The sequence below is a fragment of the Fundulus heteroclitus genome, chromosome 11 (genome assembly GCF_011125445.2).
Source record: "Fundulus heteroclitus isolate FHET01 chromosome 11, MU-UCD_Fhet_4.1, whole genome shotgun sequence".
In the NCBI taxonomy this organism is placed as follows: domain Eukaryota; kingdom Metazoa; phylum Chordata; class Actinopteri; order Cyprinodontiformes; family Fundulidae; genus Fundulus; species Fundulus heteroclitus.
Window position 1 is genome coordinate 12,402,256 of NC_046371.1, and position 22,400 is coordinate 12,424,655.

A 22,400-nucleotide genomic window follows, 5' to 3' on the forward strand; every position below is an offset into this window, starting at 1 on the left:
GCTGCTGCTTTGTAAAGGTCTTCCTTGAAAAAAATAAGTGTCTGATCTCAATGAATCTTTCTGGTTTGATAAAGATGAAAATAAATAAAAAATCCGTTTGTGAAAAAGATTATAATGCATTTCTGAATTTGCTCCTATGAAAACAAAATTCCAGGGGGACTGGTTTTCATGAACAATCATTGACAACCATTTCTCAAGGCTGAGCTTAAAAAAATCAAATAATTTAATTTCTCTTATTTTCAGTCAGAAAGAATAATAACAGGTGGAATTGATTTAAATAGAAATACAAACCGTTTCAGGACTTGACAGCTTGAGAAATTTAGTGAATGTAGTTTCAAAAAGTATCTGCTATGCTAAGATTATGCCTGATGGGGATTCTAAGAAAGTATATTTTGACCACCTCACCATATGTAGCTGGGAAAATAAATAAATTTGATAAAAAACAGTAGTACACTACTATGCACGCAAGACATGAAGGATATATAGCAATGACATGCTGTCATTGATACACATTGGCATTTCACTTGGTTGGAATTTAAACAAATAAATAAATATGCAAGGATCTCAATGGATACATGCTCCCCCTTATCAGAGAAGAGTCACAAGACAATTTTTAAACAATTTACTGTCCATCATGCACAGTGGCAAAGGCTATTCAAAGGGGAAATGTTTTCCAGGCAATTGTTAGCTTTACCAGTACTCATACTGCTCAAAAAAAATAAAGGGAACACTTGGGAACAATGCAACTCCAAGTGCTCCGTTTATTTTGTTTAGCAGTGTATATATTGAGGAGTGTAACTGACAGATCAAAACAATTCAAATGAACCACCAAAATGCCAAAGCAACAGATCTTGAGTCTTTTTTTACCAAGCTAAATCATCAAAAATGCATTAGGTATTAAATATTTTGGTCACCTTATTTTGGTGGACAAGATTATGAACCATGCAACGGCAAAACACATCAGTCAAAGTAGTCCAAGTGAATGAAGGACAAATAAATTTCTATCAAAGGCCTTGTAATCATGACCAGCAGCCCTCCATTATACTTTTGCTATCTTCAGGGGCTGCAAAAGCATTTCATCCTAATGACTGGCACTTAATGAAATTGCTCATCATTTGGAGGTAGAGTCAATGAAACCTTGATAAACTGTCACAATGATGTCTGAAAAATCCCAGTCATGTCTGGTAAAAGTTTTTAAACTATTTGTTAAAAAAATCAGCAGATTGCTAATAATTCTATGTTTTCTGTTTTCACTGATCCCCACAATATCAACTTACTGAGTGTTCAGTAAACATAGTAACCACTGTTAACTTGTGACCTGATTTCTTTCAGTATCAGTGCAGCAATGCATCTTGTTGTAAACATGTAATGTTCAGTCCATAGACCCACAATGAGATTATTATCTTGATATTTTAAAAAGCATAAACCAGATACTTTTGTAGCTAGACCATCTGAATGCTCCACTAAGGCAGTGCTAGTGCGGCGTACCCTTGAATGTCTCCTTTTCTTGATCACTTGACCCTGACTGCATGTGACTCAATCACTGTGAACAGACAAATGAATGCAGTATCTGAACAATTCATTCTTTTCAGTCCTTTCAGATTTTAGAAAACACACATATAATGTATCCTTCTGATGATTTCAACATGTTTTTGACTAACTGTTGATTTATGTTGCCTTGCAAAACTATTAATTCTAATAGAGCAGACGTCAGTGTAGCATATATGGATTCCAGTTCAATTCTTCAGTTCAGTTCTATTTTAGCTATTCTTTATTGCAAATTAGTGCAACATCTGTTGGATTGGATGGAAAGTGTCTTTGAACATCAGTTTTCAAGTGTAGTCACAGATTCTTAACAGCATTTCACAGATCGTAGGTAAGATAAAGTAGGGTAAGTTTATTGTGAAAAGGTTCAATGGGTATTATGGCTTACTTTTACTGTAAAAAACAAACATTTAGCCCACATTTCTAAAACTAGAATAAATGTTGCATGTTGTTTACACAGAGTTTCTGCTGGAAGAGATACACAGATCTACTGGGTGATATAAGGGTATATACTGGAAGTTCTGACTGTATGTGTGTGCATGTACCTTTGCATGCGTCACACCGGTCTTGACCTCGAACAGTGAGTCAGAGAACATGCCAACTTCTGCTGATTACAGAGAGCAGCTCACAGAGGGGGAGTCTGCTTTTGTCTCCCGTTGCAGCCTGATTTAGTCTTCAAGACGACTGATTGAGGCAAGTCACTCCTAATTCTCTGCTGGATCGCAACTACCTACTGCCGTCACAGTAGCTTTGTGTTCAGTAGTAAAACTGTGAAAGGACAGGTGCACAGCAATGTAGCTCCATTAACTTCTGACATTCTGGTTGACTCTAGTGCTTTGTTCATTCCTTTTTCTTTCATTAGGGCTCGGTGGACTGCAACAATTTCATTGATTGAGAATTTGTAGGTGGATAAAATATAAACCAAAAGGATGAAAATTAAGTCCATCTAAACAGGTTCAAGTCATAAAGTAACTGCAGTGACAGTGAAACTCACAAAACAAAGAGTTGGAAAGAGTTAATCTTTACTGCAATAATCTAACTGAAGTATTCAACTTGTTTTTTTTGTTGTTTTTTTGCTCACTATGACCTGCTAAATGCTAAGTTAGGAGTAACTGGAGGTGTGTGGTGCTGCTACTGACTAAATGACAGAAAACAAACAATAAAGTATTACAATAATTTATTAAAAGAACAGCTGCAAAAACATCTTGTGCACCTGCATGCTACTTAACTAATTTATTGTCAATGTTTATATTTGCCCTGCAAACTGATTGATACCCCTCATTTTCTTTCATGTAGTGATAACAAGTGTCATTTAGATTTGAACTTTGACTAAGCCATTTCAACATTAGTTTTATAATAAATTAAGTGTATAATAATCATTTACATCATAAGTCTGGTTGTATGTCTAAAGCTGTTGTCCTACTTGTTGCCCTCATGCCAGTCCACAGCCTTTTCCCACCACTAACTTTTCTTCTAGGATTGCACAGTATTTGCCCATATCCATCTTCCACTCAATGTTAACGAGATATCCACATATCATGCCTCTGCCAACCCTTGTTTCAGAGGTGAGATAGTAAGCTCAAGGTGATGTGCAGTCTTATTCAATATTATCTTTTACTAACATTTTTTTTCTTCATGCCATTCTTCCAAAAAGATCAAATTTGGAGTATTTACGACTAATAGTTGCTGTGCTGACAGATTGTTCCACCTTTGCTGTTGATTTCTGCAGCTTGTCTAAAGTTACCATGGTTGCAATGCACTCCTTTCCATTTTAGATGATGGGCTGAGCACTTCTCTATGAGATATTAACAGCTTCTCCACAGCTTCATTGCTGACTTATCTGGTGTGTTAACTTGGTCTCTGTGATGCTGTATATTTATTAATGTTTCTCAATGGACCTATGAGGCCTCCACTAAACAGCAGAGACCCAGGTGGACTCTATTTATGCATAAGGTGACTTCTGAAGGTCATAATTTGCATTGGATTTAATTTAGGGCAATGAGAACAAAAACCATTGAATTCATATGGATCCCACTGTTTTTTCTGGTTTTTCAAAGTCTTTGAAAAGCATGGATCTTCCTTACACTTTAAAATGATGCACTATTTTGGTCTATAAAATAAAATCCCAATAAAATACAATAAAGCTTTTGGTTGAAAGAAGACAATGTAGGAAAACTTCAAAGGACATGAGTACAGGTGTAGCATTTTAAGTCTCCATCTGCTGCAGCGTCTGCTTGATGATTTCAGTCTGATTGAAAAGGGTTTAGCGCGGAGGTGTTTAGATCACATAATTGTAAAAGGCAGTTTGCTAAATTCAGGAAGGAAAAAGGTGTAGCGATGAAATGATACTTGGTCTCTGAGAACCAACTGACCAGGTGATCTGAGAGTCTTAAAATCCACAGGACTTTCCAAAGTCATTGTCTGACTTAGTTAATGCAAAACCTAACGCACAATTGAAACATTCTGGACTGTGCAACTATACGAAACAACGTCAGAAACCTAGATTTGCAAATACAATAAAAATAAAAGATAACTTTATTTGAGAGGGGAAAAAAATAACATTACAAAAGCTGCCACAACTTTAAGATATTCTGTTTGAGAGCTGTCGATTGATTTAAAAAAAATAAAAATTTAAACCGTTCTGGGAACTGATTTCCCACAGTTTGAAATTAAACACATACTGAACAAAAATAACTGTGACAAAGCAAGGGGGGTTTCAGTCAATAAACCTCCCTTCAAAATTCAAAGGAACCCTTCACTGTCAGTGATTATTTGACTATAAACTGCGCATCTCTCACCCAAATTACCGTCATCCATCTCTCTCGTGTTTACCTCCCCCCCCCCCCACACACACACACACACACACACACACACACACACACACACACACACACACACACACACACACACACACACACACACACACACACACACACACAGGATACCTCATCACCTGCCCAGAGATATAGCTGTGAGGGGGCATGTCTTTTAAAAACGCTGGATGTTCACTCGCTCGCGGCGTCTCCCAGAAGAAGCTGTCTGCTGTTGCTCCTCTCTTCGAAGCAAGAGTCTTTACCCCCCCCCCCCCCCCCCCCCCTCCCCCGACGAGCACGCCGGCACGTGTTGGTTGTGCGCGCCCGCACGTGCACGCACGCGCGCGCACGGACAAAACCGAGTCACATGCAGCGGTCGGAGACTGTGCTTTGAGGAGCAAGGAGATGCAGCTTTGAGACGATGTTCCGCTTGTATTACAGTGGCATTAATTCTATGGAAACAGCCGGGTTGAATGGTTACGTTGTTTCCTAAATATACGCACGCACCTGCAGCGGCATCAGGTCAAGAGTGAGCAGATTGCGATAAAAGTGGATGCGTGCTTGCAAGATAGATAGATAGATAGATAGATAGATAGATAGATAGATAGATAGATAGATAGATAGATAGATAGATAGATAGATAACTTATTTAATCTAGAAAATACGGGGCGCGCAGACCTGTGACGTCCCTCATAACTAATCACGCATATGTATTACTTGAACCACGCGTGAGGAGGCAACGCACACGCTCACAGAGGAAACGTTGCACTGCAGACCAGACTGACGTGACTCCACTGCCAGCTCACTCTGCCTGCCCTCATGAAAATAAACCCTCTGCCAAAACTGAGGGGCTTAAAAAAAAAAAGAGTCGTTCCTCTATTAACACCCGAAATTTAAAGAAGGCTTGGGCTCTTATAAATTACGATGAAATTATATAAATTGCCAATAACGCAACGGTCCACATCGTTTTGTGATTTTGTTTCGGTCCTTGCCGATGCAAATGTCCCCTGATTTGTAGTCTCAACTTAGAGACGCGCAGATGCCTACAGAAATATACGCCGCGAATCATAAGCCCAGTTTTTTTTTTCTTTTTCTTTTTTTCCCCCCTCTCTCTTGCAGATGCACGCAGCTCAGCGCCGCTCGTCGTGCTGTGGCTCAGTCTGAAGCGGCGTGGCTGTATAGCAGCAGAATATTTGGCTTATAACAGAGACACTAGCAGTTGTCTAGATGCGAAACGTGGGCTTTTAGGAGACGGTGAGTGATCTGCCTAAGGATTTTGGTGTTGTAGAGAATAGAAGAACACCCTCTTCTGCCGGTGTAAACCGGGGTGAAAGCGAATAGGATATGATTTCCTAAAAAATCTGGAGGTGTTATTTCCAAGCTTGTGCGCGTCTGTCCAAACCGCAACCCGATTGGGTTTTGTTATTTTTGCGTCAATGTAAGTATATGCTTATTAAGGCTCTTCCCTTTTCTCTTAGAATGCATTTGCTGTCTTGGTTGCTAGACGGTGTTTTGGGAGAATTTTTATCTCGTTGCAAATCCTCACGTAGGAGCGAGGGAGAGTGATAACCTAGCTGCAAATGTAAGAGGATTTTTCTATTCAGCATCCGCTGGAAAGAGATTAGGAGGACAGCAATGGAAATTAAATTGTGCTGCATATAAAATGGGCGGGCTTGTCACTATATTACGTTGGAACAGTCTATTCTAAAATGAAATAGTCTGTCTTTGGACACGGTGATATTCGTTTAGCTGCATTAAAAGAAGCGATCAGCACCTAAAGGATTTAGCGTACATTAGACTAGATTTGCTAGTCCAGTGAAACATTTCTGTTGCCGACAGACAGAGTTGAACTCACTACACAACCACCAATGAACAGTGAGAGAGACCTGCGCATATCGTCAGCAGCCGCTTCTCCAGCCTCAAGCTAAAATTCGTCAGATCTCAGATCACAGAAGAAATGTTTTACATTCCGTCCGGCTAGGAACAAAAGATATTTGCGAAAAAGTTTCAGGATATAGTCAGCGGACCTCCAATACAGCCTGGTTCATCTGCTGTAAGTGATATTCTTAACATTTACGCCTTTTTTTATTGAGCTAAGGAGGTACAGCGAGCTGTTTTTTTCCCCTTATCGGCGAACAGCGCAACAATCGAATGTGAGTTTCATAGATGGGGGATGAACGAGTTTGCCACTGAAATTAGCACCGTTTAGGGGGCGAGCATTTTATGGCGTGCAGGAGCTGTTTGATGCTTTAACGGGGAACCTGCCTGGTTTAAGCACCGCGGACAGCGCTCTCCAAATAAAACAGCATCAACGCGCATTCGGTTAATTACTCCGCCACGCACGGATCGTCATGCCTGTATTTAGACAAGCCTTGCAGGGGATGCCAGTTGCATGCTAAATTTCCACTCTGCTCATTTAGCTATATTAAAATATTGGATGTTTGTAGCGGGTGACATTCCTCCCCTTTAGAATTACTTAAAAAGTGTGCTTGAGCGGGGTTTTCCTCCTGATTTCAACAAGCTTCATAATTTTTCCTTTATTAAATCAGAGTGAACCGGGGGATTTTTTTTCTATTTTTATTCCAGTTTAGCAGAGGATTTGGCCCCCACCCAATCGTAGCACACACTGAAGTACCACACGCTGTTGACTGTGTTTCTGTCAGTGCAAATTTTGGTGTTTTTTTTAAAGCTCTTTTTCTATAAATAAGCAATTGGCCCTGTCGTGGGCGCACCGATTGTGCTTTCCAATATGGTTTCTCAATTTGCATGCACATTATAGCGCAGGGTGTCGCTTGTCAATACTTCATAGTTGGAATTACATCATACTTAAATGTTTAGGGAGGAATGGCATTTTCTTTTATGTTAAAGGATAGGAATTTGGTTGGATATTGGTTTTAATGCATATGCTTCACATCGCAGGGTGTTACTGTAGAAGAGGTTGTTCACAGGTGCTACAGGCTCACACAGGGTGTATATGTGGTCGATGGTCTGTTTCCTTGTTATTTTCTCTTAATTATTCTGCGCTATGAATGCAGCCACAGTAGCATCTGTTGGATCTGGTCCATCTGACAGTCAGGGGCACAGTCAATATGACAAGCGATTAATGATAATGATGCAGAATGCTTGATATTTGTGTGTATCTAATTTGGCGTGTACATTTTAGATTTGGCTGGGTTTTGGTGAAGGAATCTGGTTGTAAATGTTTGGATTGACGATCAAAAGGAGCACAATAAGCTTTTCTGTGTCTGCTGATTTGTTGACAGTTATATGTGATGACACATTAGAGATAATGGTGTACAGGCTCCATGTGACATGGCGATGATGTTCATTTTCTCTTCCTTTAACCTCCAGCAGTGAAAGGTCCTCATATTTCAACTATGTGTGGACGGAGCAGGGCGGCCTCTCTTCATCTGTGGGCTTGCTTACTTGTCACAAGCAGCGTACTAGGTGGAAAAAGGTGAGAGAACCTTTTAACTCTGAATATATATCTGCACTTGATTTAAAATGTATCAAGGTACACAGAGAAACATGCATGTTCATCTGCACACGGTTGATATACATTTTGGGTCACCTGAGGGTGTAAATGTAGCATCCATGATTACGCTTTTTTCTGGTTAACCCTGCGTGTATTGTATTTGTGAGAAATAGCAGACACTGTGGGAAATGTTTGCAGTTACCTTTAAATGAAGGAGCTAATGATAGCTAAATGTGCACCTCCTAGATGTCTGTAAAACTGAAAGCAAGCCAACAGTGATTCATCTGCCGGTTTGATACTCTCCTATCCACCTCAGTGCTTGTTTTTACAGAATCTAATCACTGTGCTTGTAACTAGGGCACATTCACAGGACACCTGCATGCTTATTATTGCCAAGATAATAAGAAGTGCAACACGGGTACGAGAGATGATGAGCAAAAAATAGCCACTATACTGTTGGATTGCACTTTTTTTTCTTTTGGTTCTCTCGTTGCGTAGGACAACATCCACTCTTTGAGTTTTCAGACCTGAGCTATACATTGGATAGATGTTCTGCACTGCACTGAGATGTTTGCCATAGATTACTGCACATTTGTTTTGACAGCAGCTGCAGGGATAGCAGAGTCAATGTACAGACTCTCCATCTCAGTGTCAACAGTGAACTGCTGGCTGTCAGCTTTCTAAATAGACAAAAAAAGACAGAAAGAGAGAGAGAATTGGATTATAAATGACAAGGGTGTGATCCGTCATGAGGGGACTGCAACTGTGTGAATTTCTACACGATTCTAAGCCTAAGCGGACATTCATTTCCCTGCAGATTTTAAATTGCTCATTGGATAAATGTGGACAATTTTGACAAGAACATCATTTAAACACTCACGAGCACAAAGAAAACAATGAATGCTCAATTCAGCGTTCTTTTTAAAGTATATGGAAAATATTAAAGCTTTTCTTTCCCTTTAGATACTGAACAGATCAGGATTTTCCTCACAGTTGAATAATTCAGTAGAACTGTCAGAGAGTTGACTTAAATAGTGATACGTTTATATGGTCCACCTGGGTTTCTTCAGTGTCTGTACGACAAAAAAGGAAATTCTGTATGTTATGTATGTTCCAGCTTGAGTCATCAAGCTGATTGCAAAGACACTTGCCTCTCCATAAATTTGTAATGCACTGTAGTATGCAATTTTTACATATTGATATATTTCTAAATTACTAATCACAGATGCAGCTTTCTTTTGAAATGTAATGGTTGCAAATGGAGGACGCTCTCTGCTTTAGGGAAGATATTCTAGCATTGAAGTGCCCTATAGTGACAACTCTAAAGGGGCTGTCACAGAAACTGCAAAGCAATTATCACCCCAAAGATTTACTGTATAATCCAGTCCCCTCTTTTTGGAGTCAGATGCAGAATCACACTCTTCCGAATACACCTTTGGGGATTTTGGCAAGACATGATAATTGGGCGGGCCAAGCGCTTTGCTACAGTATCTATCTACCAAAGAAAATGTCTCATAATTAGATTTCTGGCTGACAGGGAAGTGAAAGAAACAGTGAGTAAAATGGACAGAGAGAGACTGGCAGTGAGAGTGTGAATAGCACTGCTGCTGTTCCGATGACCTGTAGATGGGGATGGTGTACAGTGGTTGGGGAGAGGTAGCCCCTAACTAATAAAGATGTTTATCTTTCAAAGCATCAATTTCTTCACATTTTCATATCCCTTTAAAAAAAATAAAATCTTTACCTTATAGTTTTTCACGTATGTACTTAGAGAAAGTTTGTGTGATTATTGCTTAAAAAATGCTTCAGAAAATCTGTTGCATTTCTCAGGTATGAAAACATGTATCTTCACAAGGCATTATTTTAAACTGTGGCCATTTGCCTTGGATACATTAACCATGAATATAGTGCCTTGCCAAGATATACATAATGGCCAAACATTTTCATATTTCAGCACATTGTAACCACATTTTATGTGAGAGAACAACACAAGTGGAAAGTAAATTATATATGGTCTACAAAATAAAAATAAAAAATAAAAATCCAATGCAATGCTAAATTAAGTGCAGTTAATTGCCTTTTGAAATCACATAAATCATAATTACAGTTAACGTGTGTGTAAATTAATGTCTGTATAAATAAATCTGTTCTGTAAACAAACTTCATCATGAGGACCAAGGACTACATCAGATGGTGCGTGTCACCCTAAACACACCACCTCATTCTGCCACTTCAAAGCACTACGGTGGCAGCATAATGCTGTGGAGGTCTTTTTCTGCGGTGGGGACAAGAAAGCTGGGCAGAGTTTGTGGGGGAAGTTAAAATACAGAGCAATGCTGAAAGAAAACCTGTCAGAGGGTGCAATAGACTTAGGACTGGGGTGGAGGTCCACCATCCAGCAAACTTAAACACATGGCAAGAACTAGAAATGAAGGGTTTAGGTCAAAGCATATTTGTGTGTTACAATGGCCGAGTCAGTATTCTGACCTAGCTGCAAATGAGAATCTGTTGCAAGATTTGTAAAATTATTGTTCACAGAAGCTCTCAATCAAATCTGACTAAGCTTAGGATATACAATAATTTCCCAAAGCAAAACTGACTCAAATTTCAGTTTATAAATGTGCAAATACATCACATCTTCAGAAAACGTGTATGTTTTTAATACATTTAGGTCAGTTGTAATGTAGCAAAATATGAAAACTTATTTAATACAAAAGGAAAAGAAAAAGTTTCTCATTTTGCATTGTCATCAATAATATCGTAGGATGAATCCATGTACTCACTGCTGAAGTTTGTAAATCCACTTTATTCTGATCTTTTTCTGTAATGACAGAGACTGTAACAGGAGGTTTAACCATTTAGATGAGCTCAGTCATCACCTTGCTCTTTTTAGGCAAATTCAAAATCCTTACATTAGTGTGGTGAGTGAGAATTCTAAGAAAACAAACACATTATACATTTTTTTTTTTTATTTTAGCCTTGGAATATTTGCCATTCAGTTTATTTTGTCTGTTTTCATATTTACCAGACCTGAAACAGGAAAATTGATTCTTGCTTTAATGTTGAGTGATACAAAGCAGTCACCTTCAGAGCTGAAACACAACAAAACTGCTCATCACAATTTTCAGTTCATTTTTTTACTTTGTGCTTTTTGCAGCCAAATAGATAATTAGGAGCAAAGAGAAAAAGGCGCAAATCCACCTGTGATGTCTCAGAACAATAACCCAGCATCTTGTGAGCTCCTTCTTTTTCGAACAGTGACAGTCAAGATAGAACTGACACATTCCCCAGCATTTCTTCCCTAGCTGCTTCTCCTCCATCATTGTAATCTTATTTTTTACTCTTCTTGCTTTTCATATAGACCGATTCGCAAGTTTCTCCACATGCGGCTGTGTCTCCCTTTCACATCCTTCCTGCCTTCCAGTTGCAGGTCTCCACCAACTAATCTTGACGACCTTCCCTTCTCCTTGGACATGTTCAGCTAGTAAAGCTTATTTCAAACACATCCTGTTTATTTCACTAGTAATGAAAGCAAACATACCACTGGCATGCAAAACAGGGAGATGATTACAGAGTCTTACAGTAAACTGTTAAAATGACTGTTGGTACCAGCACATATGCAAAGATCTGGGAGCATATGGTTCATGCATGCATTGGTTCATGTGTTTTAACACACTTTATGCACATGCTCTCTCAGTCATGTCACATCCTGGCTTTTTGGTGCAGTATGTGATGAGGGGTTGGTTCCCTGATTAGGAGAATGGTAAAACATTTATGCAGGGAGATTCAAGCCCTGCTCTCACAATTAGCGATCATGAGCATTTTCGGCATTGCTCTTAGCATTTTGTTTCATGTTGTTCAAAGAGCACATTCAGCGATGTGTTTGTCGTTTGAAGGACCGTATTAAGGTATAAATAATGTATTCTGATTTCTCTGTTTTCACTGTCACCCTCTCTTTTCTATTTATTGTCCCTTGATGCCGGTCTGTGTGCACTCATACCAGCCAGCATTTTTTTTCGTTAACGGAGAAAATAATGCAAAAATGCATTAAAAATTATGTTTCAGTCCACCTGATCCAAATATACTTGCTGATTCATCTCACATCGATAGCGTGACAACATGGACTGTTGATTGCTCATGACAAAGCCGGAGATGGTAACTTCTTATCCACATTTTTGGATAAGAAATTAGCATTATAAAAGAGATCAGCATGTTCAGATAAAAAAAAATAAGAATATGATTAATTTATGGTTACTTGTGGTGTACCACAAGGTTCTGTAAAAGGTCATATGCATTTTCTGTATAAATTACATTAATAGTCTAAAAACTTCAAACAAATCCAGATTTTTATTTAAATTTAAGCTGTTTACTAAACCAGATTTTAGGGACAGGGAACTTACTACAAATTGTGTTGGAAGCCTCAAACAGTTTAAGACATAAAATGTCCAAAAATAGATATTTGTCATAAAACAAGGGGGGCTCAAGAACATTTTCGAACTGGAAAAAATGCAATGACTTATGATCAAGAAAAATTGTGTAATGCATTTAACATCAATATTAACCTGGTTTATAGTTGCACAAGAAAGTCGTAAAGCTGTTGTCACAGTTTCCTAACTTACCTTTATGCTGATTTGTGTTCTCTCTCTCTCTGTGTGTGTGTGTGTGTGTGTGTGTGTGTGTGTGTGTGTGAGTGTGTGAGTGTGTGTGTGTGTGTCTTCCTTTTCTGAATAGTCCATGGATGTTGAATTGAAGGGTGTGGAATTCAAAGATTTGTGCAATGTTAGGATGAAATGTTTTCCTTTTCTGTGATGTTGCTCTCTTTTCATCATATTTAAATGATTAACTGACCTCCTGGGGATTAAATTCCAATGGTCTATCAATCCCCCAAGTGGTCAGATAATTATCAGACAGACCTAATTAATCAGACAGCAAGTAAATATAAAAGTTTAACTCTCAGTTTCAAGGATTAAGCATCCCAAACTGAGGGAAACTGGATAGTGCACCATGAGATTATGTTTTCTTATTGAGTTGCTGCTGTATTACTTGAGACCCAATTGCATTGATTCACATATGCAGTGAACATCTTATTTGAAATCTGTGGCGCTCATGTGGCAGATATTGCGTCCAGAACAATCAATGGCAGCATAGCTTATTCGGTGATCAAAAAGTGTAAGCTACAGTATTAGATGTGTTATAAGAGAAAATAAGTATAAAACTAAAGATATATTATAACTTTTTGTGAGACAAGATGCATCCAAAATGTATATACACTTTTAGTAGTATAATGCTACAATTATATTCTTAAATATGTGCAGCCATTTAAAGTCTTATTTCTAGATACAATGTACTTGTCTGTAATAATTTATGAAGAACAAATAATTTCACAGAAACATTGATGAAATTATCTATCCACATAGTTATATAATGAGACATTTTACGTTAGAAGCCATATCATTTAGTGTCATAGCAACTGTGGGCAGTTTTACCGTCCATTTTTTTCACATTGCAATTCATTGTGCTCTCCAGCAGAGTTTCTCCTGGTGTTTTTTCACAGTTGGAATGGAATCTTTTTGCCTCTGATATATGATTCACACGAAAAATTTATGTTTTTGTTTATATTTTTTTCTGCTGGCAGTTTTGGCATAGATTTTTGACTTTAGCTGCAGCTTTGAATCTCCTTCTTTGCTTTGGCAGCTCTGGGCAAAATGGCATGACAGATGAGCAGAAAGATAATACCACAGTGTTCACCAAGATCTTAGACAGCCTTCTTGACGGCTATGACAATCGCCTCAGGCCAGGACTCGGAGGTCAGTACATCCAAGTCATTGAATGAATTTTGTTGTTTATGAAAGCTAAATTTTGAAAAAATAAAGTGTTATCCTAGAAACAGTTTTATTATCCCCATGAAAACACAGAATGATGGCCGTATGACTAAATAATATGAAGGTGGGCTTGCCGTCTTTATTCAACTTTTGTAACCATTTAGTAGGGAAAAAAAGCACTAGAGCTTCATTATTAGGGTGCTGCTTTTGTGAAATTTTAATTTAAACCCAGACACTTACACTATCAAACACACACTGTCATCATTTACTGTTGGCCTTATTCACTCTGTTGCCAACCACACATTGTTATAGAGTAAAGCAACATGGCATGCACTCTGAGTTTAACAAAGGAAACGTAGGAGAATAATAAAGAAATAAAAAAAGAACAGCAAGGGCATACAGAATAATATAATTTGATGTAGCATGTATCTAACATACAGGATAAAAAAATATAGAAGGACTGGTATCTGGGGGGGGGGGGGGGAAAGTATGAATCATGACAGCCATCATTTACAAATCATGCTGTCACATTTCAGTTTGACAGTCACATGGAACAGGCTCTGTCAAATACATACACACAACTATACGAAGACACACTCACAAACATCTTCTTTGCCAGCCTCTTTAAATGAATTCCCCACCCACTGATCCTGAGCTGGCTATCAGCATTATAGGATGAGAGTGGCATGTTTTACACCATACAAAATGTCATTAAGGGAACCTAACGTCTGCTCAGGCAATAAAAGAGCTGACACTGAGACCAATAAAAACAGAAATTGGCACCAAGATTATAAGCAAAGTTCTATCAGATGGGGAAGTGTATTTTCCATTGATCATCTGTTAATTGTTTTATTTTATGTGTATATTTCTTGTGCGTTCGTGTATGCTAAATATTTTGCTGACGGGACTGAATAGATAAGAGGCTATAGTCAGGTGGCATTGTATTAAAAAGTAGTTTAGGCATAATGAAGGGCAGTGATAGTCACTCACTCTAACAATTTCCTGCTTCAACAGAGCGTGTAACTGAAGTCAAGACTGACATTTTTGTGACTAGTATTGGACCAGTTTCGGACCATGACATGGTAAGGCTCTTTACCCCTCTGTAAATGTCACTTGTTTTCCCTGTCCCCTTACCTCTACCCTCACTCCTGTCTTCTCACCTCTCAGTTCAAAGTCCTCTCTAAACTGTAACATATTCACTGATTGGGAGATTAATTTGTTAACTCATGATGCTTTGGTAAAGCTGTCACCTATATTATAGGTGAATCTCTTTTTTCTCAAGTGCTATTTATCCATTCGCAGGGAGAACAAAAAGTGCCCTCTTTCAGTTAAAGGGTTTGCATATCAGGACATTATGAAACAGAAGACTAGTTTGCGGAATGCACCACTACATTACTAATTGGTTCCTTCAATGGAATAAAGGTGGATGAATTGAAGCCTGTGGCTGCTAATCAAAGACTATTCAAAAGTCGTAAAATACAAATATTCCCCAAGATCAGACCATGCAACCCTCAGAGTGTTTAACAAAAGTTCTATTTAGGACTCTATAAGCCTCAGTTAGCATGTTAAATAGTAATGTTCATGAAAATAACATTAGAAATGGACAGATCAAGTATGTTACATTTGAAAAGATTGTTAGGAGAATACAGCATCAATAGTTAGATGTTGAGCTCTTTCAGTGACTGCTGCATCCTAGATGCTCAAAGGAGTGCTTTCGCAGATCCTTCCTACCAACTGCTGTAATACTTTATGATCACTGTTGCTCACAAAAGACTCAAGTGTTTACATACATGCTAATGGTTGCATGGGTTCTTGATCTGATCAATAATCATCTAAACTGTCTCTCAGATGCTATTGTTTGTTTACAAATATTTTAGCTACTATGAGGTGTTTTCTTGTACAGTCATACATATTGCATAGTTTTCTCACATTGCTCTGTCATTCAGCTGCTGTCTCTCTATTTAACTTGAATATTGCGTTTTTGCTGTATTATCGATAATGGTACAATATTTTCTTTTTTGTCTTTCTGATAAGTTCATTCTTTTTTTGTTTTGCTTTAGAACTTAACTTCAAATTAGATTATTTATAGTAGTCCAGTGTGTAACTCGGTCTGTTTTTTCCACTGTCACACCAGAATTTCCCCATTGTGGGACAATCATGCCATTACTTATCTTATTTTAGAGTATTGTAACTTGAATTAACCTTGAACAAAACATGTGCATTTGACAGATGAGACCAAAATACAGATGACTGGCTACATTGCACAGTGTCATGGAAAGACTGCATATTAACACAAACAGCTTACATCATCTGTTAGGCAAGATGGTGTTGGGCTGATGATTTGGGCTTGTTTTTCTACCAGGTTACCTTGCAGTCGTGAACTGACCATGTACTCTTTTGAACAGAACTTTTAATCTGACAAATGACCCTCATCAGAATTCATATTCTAAATTATTGAATATGTCTGTATGACAGAATGCCCATAAAAAATAGTCAAGAAATAGCAATGTCCCTGTTAAAATCCAGACCTCAAATTGACTGAAATACTTTGGCGAGACCTTAAAAGAGCTGTGGATAAATATATGCCCTTAAAAACCCAAAAGAACCTAAGCGACAATGTAATGAAAAGAGCCAAAATTCCTTCACAACGATGTAAAGATTGATGAAATCATACTTAAAATGATTAATTTAGGTGATTGCTTATAAGTCATTCACCTGGTATAGTTTCTTTATAAACAATTTTTTTATTTGGGTTAATACTTTGTTTAGTAACTAATGATAAAATTCCAATATATTGTGTTTTTTGTATGCTTATGGTAGGATTTCAACAGTTTTTGGGCAAGATCTGTGGCCTTTAATATGCCTCACATTTAAATGTTCTAGAATAAAAAGAAGAAATGCTTTACTCTCACAAATACTGTAAATATGATTGGATGGAACTTGTTAAACACACTCTTTAGTTTTGTTGGAAGATTTATAATTGGTCTCAAAATGGTTTTGACTACTTTCCAGAAATGCACATAAATAAACAAACACACAAAAAACAAAAAACAAAAAAAAAAAAAAACATCAACAGGGACCTAAAATGAATGGGTGGTTACATGGAAATATGGATTGTAAAATGCAACGCATTAATGAATAAACAAAGGCTGTATATCATCATTGACCCAAGAAGTTTGATAAGACTTATTCACAACTGCTTTCAAGCCAGTCATATACAGTTATTGTAAAAAAATATAATATGTGTTTTAAAGAATCTTGTTAGTCAGATTAAAAGTACCCAATGACCATATATTAAACATAGTTTTCTTTAAACCCACCTGTCTGCATTAAAATAAATTTTTCATTGGTCTGATATAATAGTATAATCTTAAATGTATTGTTATCTTTAGCTTTAAGCAGAAAAACCATCATAATGAACATAGATAAAAGTTTGAAAACATCAGTCTTTGTGTAATTCATCTGTATAATATGTTTCACTTTGTTAATTGAGTTACTGAAATATAAGAGCTTTTCAATAATATTGTAATGTTTTAAATATACACCAAATGGTGGTGTCATTTGATATAGAAGGTAAACTCCACCTTATGCAGGTGAGGTGATTTAACAGTAGATAGCTGAAATTAATTAAATATCGACAGCTAAATCTTTAAAATGTGAGTGATGGTTTTTAATTTCTTTAATTCTTTTTAACATTCTAGTTTATGAAATCTTTAGGTCATTCAAACATTAGTATCTGATCTTTGCATCATGCACCAGAAACCGATGATTCTCAATCAAATTATTTCCCCCTTTCATATGGACATTACATGTGTCTACTTCATGTGACATAATCTCAGTAGATTGCACAAGCCAACATGCAGACCAGAACTATTTTACCACTATGTTATGACCAGAAGAAAGCACTAAAGGAGACTTTCTCCATCTGTAGCCTTTCCGTACCCTCCTATATTACCTTGAAGCTATGTTTCCTTACACACTAATTATCTCATAAGAACTAGAATGAAAGATGGAGAAATAGCACAGAAAAAACAGGCTGCAAATCTCCTTACCCTGAGAGGAGATGCATGTGGACCCATTCAAATCTTCTCTCAGTTGTAGCTATTAGAGAGCTTTAAAATTAAGTAAACTTTTTTATTTTGTGTCCAGTGTCTGTTTTCTGATTTGGGAGTAGTTTATATTATGCAGGGGAAAAATGTAACCTAAAGATAAGTATATATTTTTGCATTTACCAAACACAGCAATTTCAAAAAGATGGATTAAAAATACACCCTCTGCATGCATGCTCGCAATTAACTAGCCAGACAATAGCTATTTGAATTTAAGGAAATGGAAAGACAACCACACATATTACTGCATCAAGAATAAAACAATAATTTTGCAACAGCTGAGACATAACAAAATACCAGCCATAAAACTGTGTACCTCGCTCTGCTAGACCCTCCCTATGTTTGCCACAACCTTTAATTTGAAGAGAAAACTTGTAGAGAAAGATGAAGCTTCACAAAGAAACACCATGATAGAGTCAAACTTGCATAAAAACGTAACAATGAGATTATAAAATAGAGAAAACAGGAAAAGTAAGGTTACATTACTCAACATGTTTCCGAAGTAAGCCGTACGTAAAGACGATAGAAAGAGTGCTCCAGAACAGCAAGTATGCACTTTTGTTCACTTCGCTCTCTTTCTCTCTCTCACCCACCATTCACCTGCAGGAGTACACCATTGATGTCTTTTTCAGACAGAGCTGGAAAGATGAAAGATTAAAGTTCAAAGGGCCCATGGCCGTGTTGCGTCTCAACAACCTGATGGCCAGCAAGATCTGGACCCCCGATACTTTCTTCCACAATGGCAAGAAGTCAGTGGCCCACAACATGACCATGCCAAACAAGCTTCTGCGAATCACAGAGGAAGGCACGCTGCTTTACACCATGAGGTAGGGTGAAATTATCCACTGCTTTCACAAAGTATCCTTATAGTCAATATGCATCTTATTGGTTGAAAGTAAGATTTCAATTGGAGCACTGATAGCCACGTTTACATGGACAAAAAGTAATCAGAATAAATGGCCAATTGCATTTAAAAAAAGCCATGTAAACACACCAGTCGGAATATTAGAATTTGATTAAGCTCAATCAGAAAAAAAAAATTGTAATACAAATGATAGGGGTGGTTTATTCCAATTGATAATCCGATCAATTTTCATTTAAACACTTGCCAGGCTAAAGTTATTCTGAATGTGGCAAACCGACCCAAGCGCATATGTGCGCCTGACGTAAAAATGACGCATTTCCGCATTGGTGAGTGGCGGAAATACGTCGGGAAACAAAACAGTCAGGGCTCCAGATACAACTGTTCTGTTGGAAAAAGCATAAAAGAGCACAAAATTGTTGCTTACTCAGTAACGTTTCAGTCGTAATTAGATTTGTTATTATAGACATGTCAAATTCTACTTATCTTTATTTAGGATTTGACAATTTGCAATATATATATATCAGGGTTTCCTCTAGGCACTGCTGCCTCCGGAATGACTGGTGCTCGGTAGATTTGCCATTAAAACAAAAAGAAAGTTGCTAAAGGTTGCGTGTTGCTAGTCTCTTTTTGAAAGAAAATTGCTAGAGGGGTCCGAAAAGTCACTAAATATAGCAAAAAAGACGCTAAATGGGCAACACTGGACTGTCGTCTCTAGTTTTCCTTCCCTCCTGAGAGCAGCACACTGCGCAGTGGCTGTTGCTAGCTAGTTTCGCAGCAAGACAGGAAGGGACAGGCAGTACTGTTTTTTCAAAAAAAGTTAATTTCAATGTTTCATAATATTTAAATTCATTTTAAAGTCTGATTATGGTTAGTATAAGTGTGCAAATATAGGCTATACACAATATATATACATACACACACTGTGTGTATGTATATATATATATATATATATATATATATATATATATATATATATATATATATATATATATATATATATATATATATATATATATATATATATACAGTGCTTTGAATGTTTCCATTTTTTCTTACAAATCTTAAAAGTGTGGCATGCCCCTTTTTCTTTGGAAATGGTGATGGCGGCATCATGCCATTAATATGATTTTTTCTCGGAAGGGACTAGGAAGTTGGACAACATTTACGAAAACAATTACAGACCTACACTAAGAGCTCAAAGGTGTCATGACATCACTGTGTAAACTATTTTTTGTTGTTGATATTGCTGCATATGTAAATTATTCAAAGAATTTCATAAAAAAAAATAACGTCAGCTTGTTGTTTTGTCACGCCAAATGTCCCTCCTCAGTAAAAGGGTTGGGTGCATTAATGATACGCAGCTCTACCTATTTGACTTCACTCTGATTGGCTACAACTATATTTGAAAAACCGGTCAAATGTGCCTGTCTGAAAGTGGCAGCCCCAGATCAGCCTGCCTGTATTGGCTCGAATAGAAGGCAGTTACCGCCAAAGCCGCGGAGCACAAATATGCAATATCCAAACTAAAACTAACTTCACCGCAGTTCGACTTCGGGTGTGGTACCTCCTCATAAATAAACTTCTGCCACTCTGATTCTCTCTGTTCCTGAACACCCTCGGACATAAAAGCTCCCCTGTTTAGTTGCCATCATCTGCTTGAGTGGAGCAGTCAGACATGGTAGCGCGACTCATGCCATTATATGAGCCAGTCGGTATCAGCAGGGAGGGAGCGGAGGGGGGGTTGTTTGGTTGATGGTGTACTCTAAATGGAGAATATGAACTACGCAGAAAGATAGCCTGCGTAGAATGATACACTGTTTTCTGGTCTGACTGTTTTTGAGAAAAGAAACAAAGCTGACCCCCCATGAGTAGATCCTCAAAAAGCATGTAATAAGGTGTTGGAATAACCCAATCACAGTCCAGATCTCAATCAAAACCAGTCTGTGGCCATAATTAAATAGTATTTGACAGATCTGTTAAAAGAATCAGTTTGAGAAACTCTGCAAGTAAGAATGAGGAAAACAAAAGTGGACAACATATCCCAAAAGACTTTCAGCTGTACAAAGAGGTTTAATTAATTGTTTACTCAGGTGGCTATATACAAATGCACACCAAACTTGATTTTTATGAGTAAAATATTATGAAAACCATTTATCATGTTCTCTGAACTCCACTCCAACACACTATCTTATGAGGATTCTTCACATAAAACCCCAGTAAAACATGAGATTTAAGGTTGTAAGGTAAACAAATGTGGGAAGGTTAAAGGAGGATTAATACATTTGTAAGCCGGTGTAACAACTAATAATATTCACCTTTTTCATTTATTAGGATTTTTTTTTCTGATAGATATCAGATGTATTTTTGGGATTGCTGAGCCTCATATAGTTTTATCCCATATGGTCCAAATGCAGTGCTCAATATGAATAATGTCTCTTTCAACCTAAAGATTTATATTTTTTTCCAATATAACATGTGTAAGTCAGAAGACTAAATCTGCACCCAGAACGTCTCTTGGCATCTCAGTAGCATTCACTAGAAAATAGGGGTTAAGAAATCCCCTCATGACAGTACAGAAAATAAAGCATCCCACAGTCTTGTGGTAATGTAAGACATCTAAAGCAAGGACTGTGTAACATTTGTTTCAACATGTTTAATAAAAGGGGGGAGGGGAGAGGCAGAGCCTGTATTGGTGTCACAGATGAGTGAGATGAGCGTTGGATGGGAGATTAGTGTGTCACGGGTGGTCTGACATGCTGTTTTTTCAACCAAGCCATAAGTAAACAAAGCTCAAAGCTCACAAAACTGGAACATTTCTGTTTGGGGGGGGGGGGGGGGGGGGACTGTTTAGCTTGACTTCTCTTTCAGTGTGAGATAGTAAAAAGTATATTTATGGTAGTGCTTAGCTGCTGTCTGTCCATAACACTTAAGTGATTTGATCCCTTTATTTTATCCGCCATTGTAACTTTAAATTCACTCTGTGTGTATATGATATTTTTTTCCCCAGGTTGACTGTAAGAGCAGAATGCCCCATGCATCTGGAAGACTTCCCTATGGATGCCCATGCTTGTCCCCTGAAATTTGGCAGCTGTAAGTAGTCTCTGCAGTTAAATCAAATCTTACATATAAAATATAAAATATAAATAAAAAATCAACATACCAGACACACATGACCCTCCCCTCACACACAAAAATACATGTGTTGCATAATGTGCCACTGCCTCCAGATAAAGGAAAGGCAGTGTTCAACCTTTATAGACCTTCTAAGAGTCTTGCAGGCGTGCAGCCTGAAGTTCCTGTCATAATAGTACCAGAGCATCACACCAGCTGCTCACTGGTGACAGCTGAGACGGCCTTGCATCTTTCTTAAAAATACACATCAAGGGAACAGATTGATATAGCCTGGAGTTGAGAATGGAAAAAAATGCAACGGGAAAATAATACAACATAGCCTACTCATTAGAAAATCAGAAATTCTGGAAGGAAAGATGGAAAAACAACAACATGGGTACACTGAGGCAACAGAAACGTGATTATGCTCCCTCTTTGCGATTCCTCAGACAGCTGCACAGTATGTGTGAGAGTACCAAGCCTTAAACGCCTTTAAACTGAACTAACTTCCTAAATATTTTAGTGATGAGCTCTCTTCCTGGCTCTGCAGTCTGCAGCTGAGCCATCTTTTCCTCTGCAGTGGCCGAGCCACACTGCAGCTTTGACAGGTTGTGTGGCCAGAAGGGGGGGAAAAAAACAACAACAAAAAAAAAAAACTGA

At 37.8% G+C, this 22,400-nt stretch overlaps 1 protein-coding gene across 4 annotated transcripts in view; it reads left to right on the forward strand.

Annotated features, from left to right (window-relative positions):
* The first annotated feature begins 5,397 nt into the window (after positions 1–5,397).
* Positions 5,398–22,400, forward strand: part of gabra1 (gamma-aminobutyric acid type A receptor subunit alpha1) — a 45,061-nt gene continuing 28,058 nt past the window's right edge. The window contains exons 1-6 of one of the 4 annotated variants that reach the window (XM_036142875.1): positions 5,398–5,612; positions 7,713–7,815; positions 13,528–13,640; positions 14,670–14,737; positions 18,371–18,591; positions 21,637–21,719. In XM_036142875.1, coding sequence (XP_035998768.1) covers positions 7,736–7,815; positions 13,528–13,640; positions 14,670–14,737; positions 18,371–18,591; positions 21,637–21,719 — 565 coding nt within the window. In that variant the 5' untranslated portion in view covers positions 5,398–5,612; positions 7,713–7,735. The other 3 variants (XM_036142873.1, XM_036142876.1, XM_036142874.1) reach the window with 3 other exon arrangements.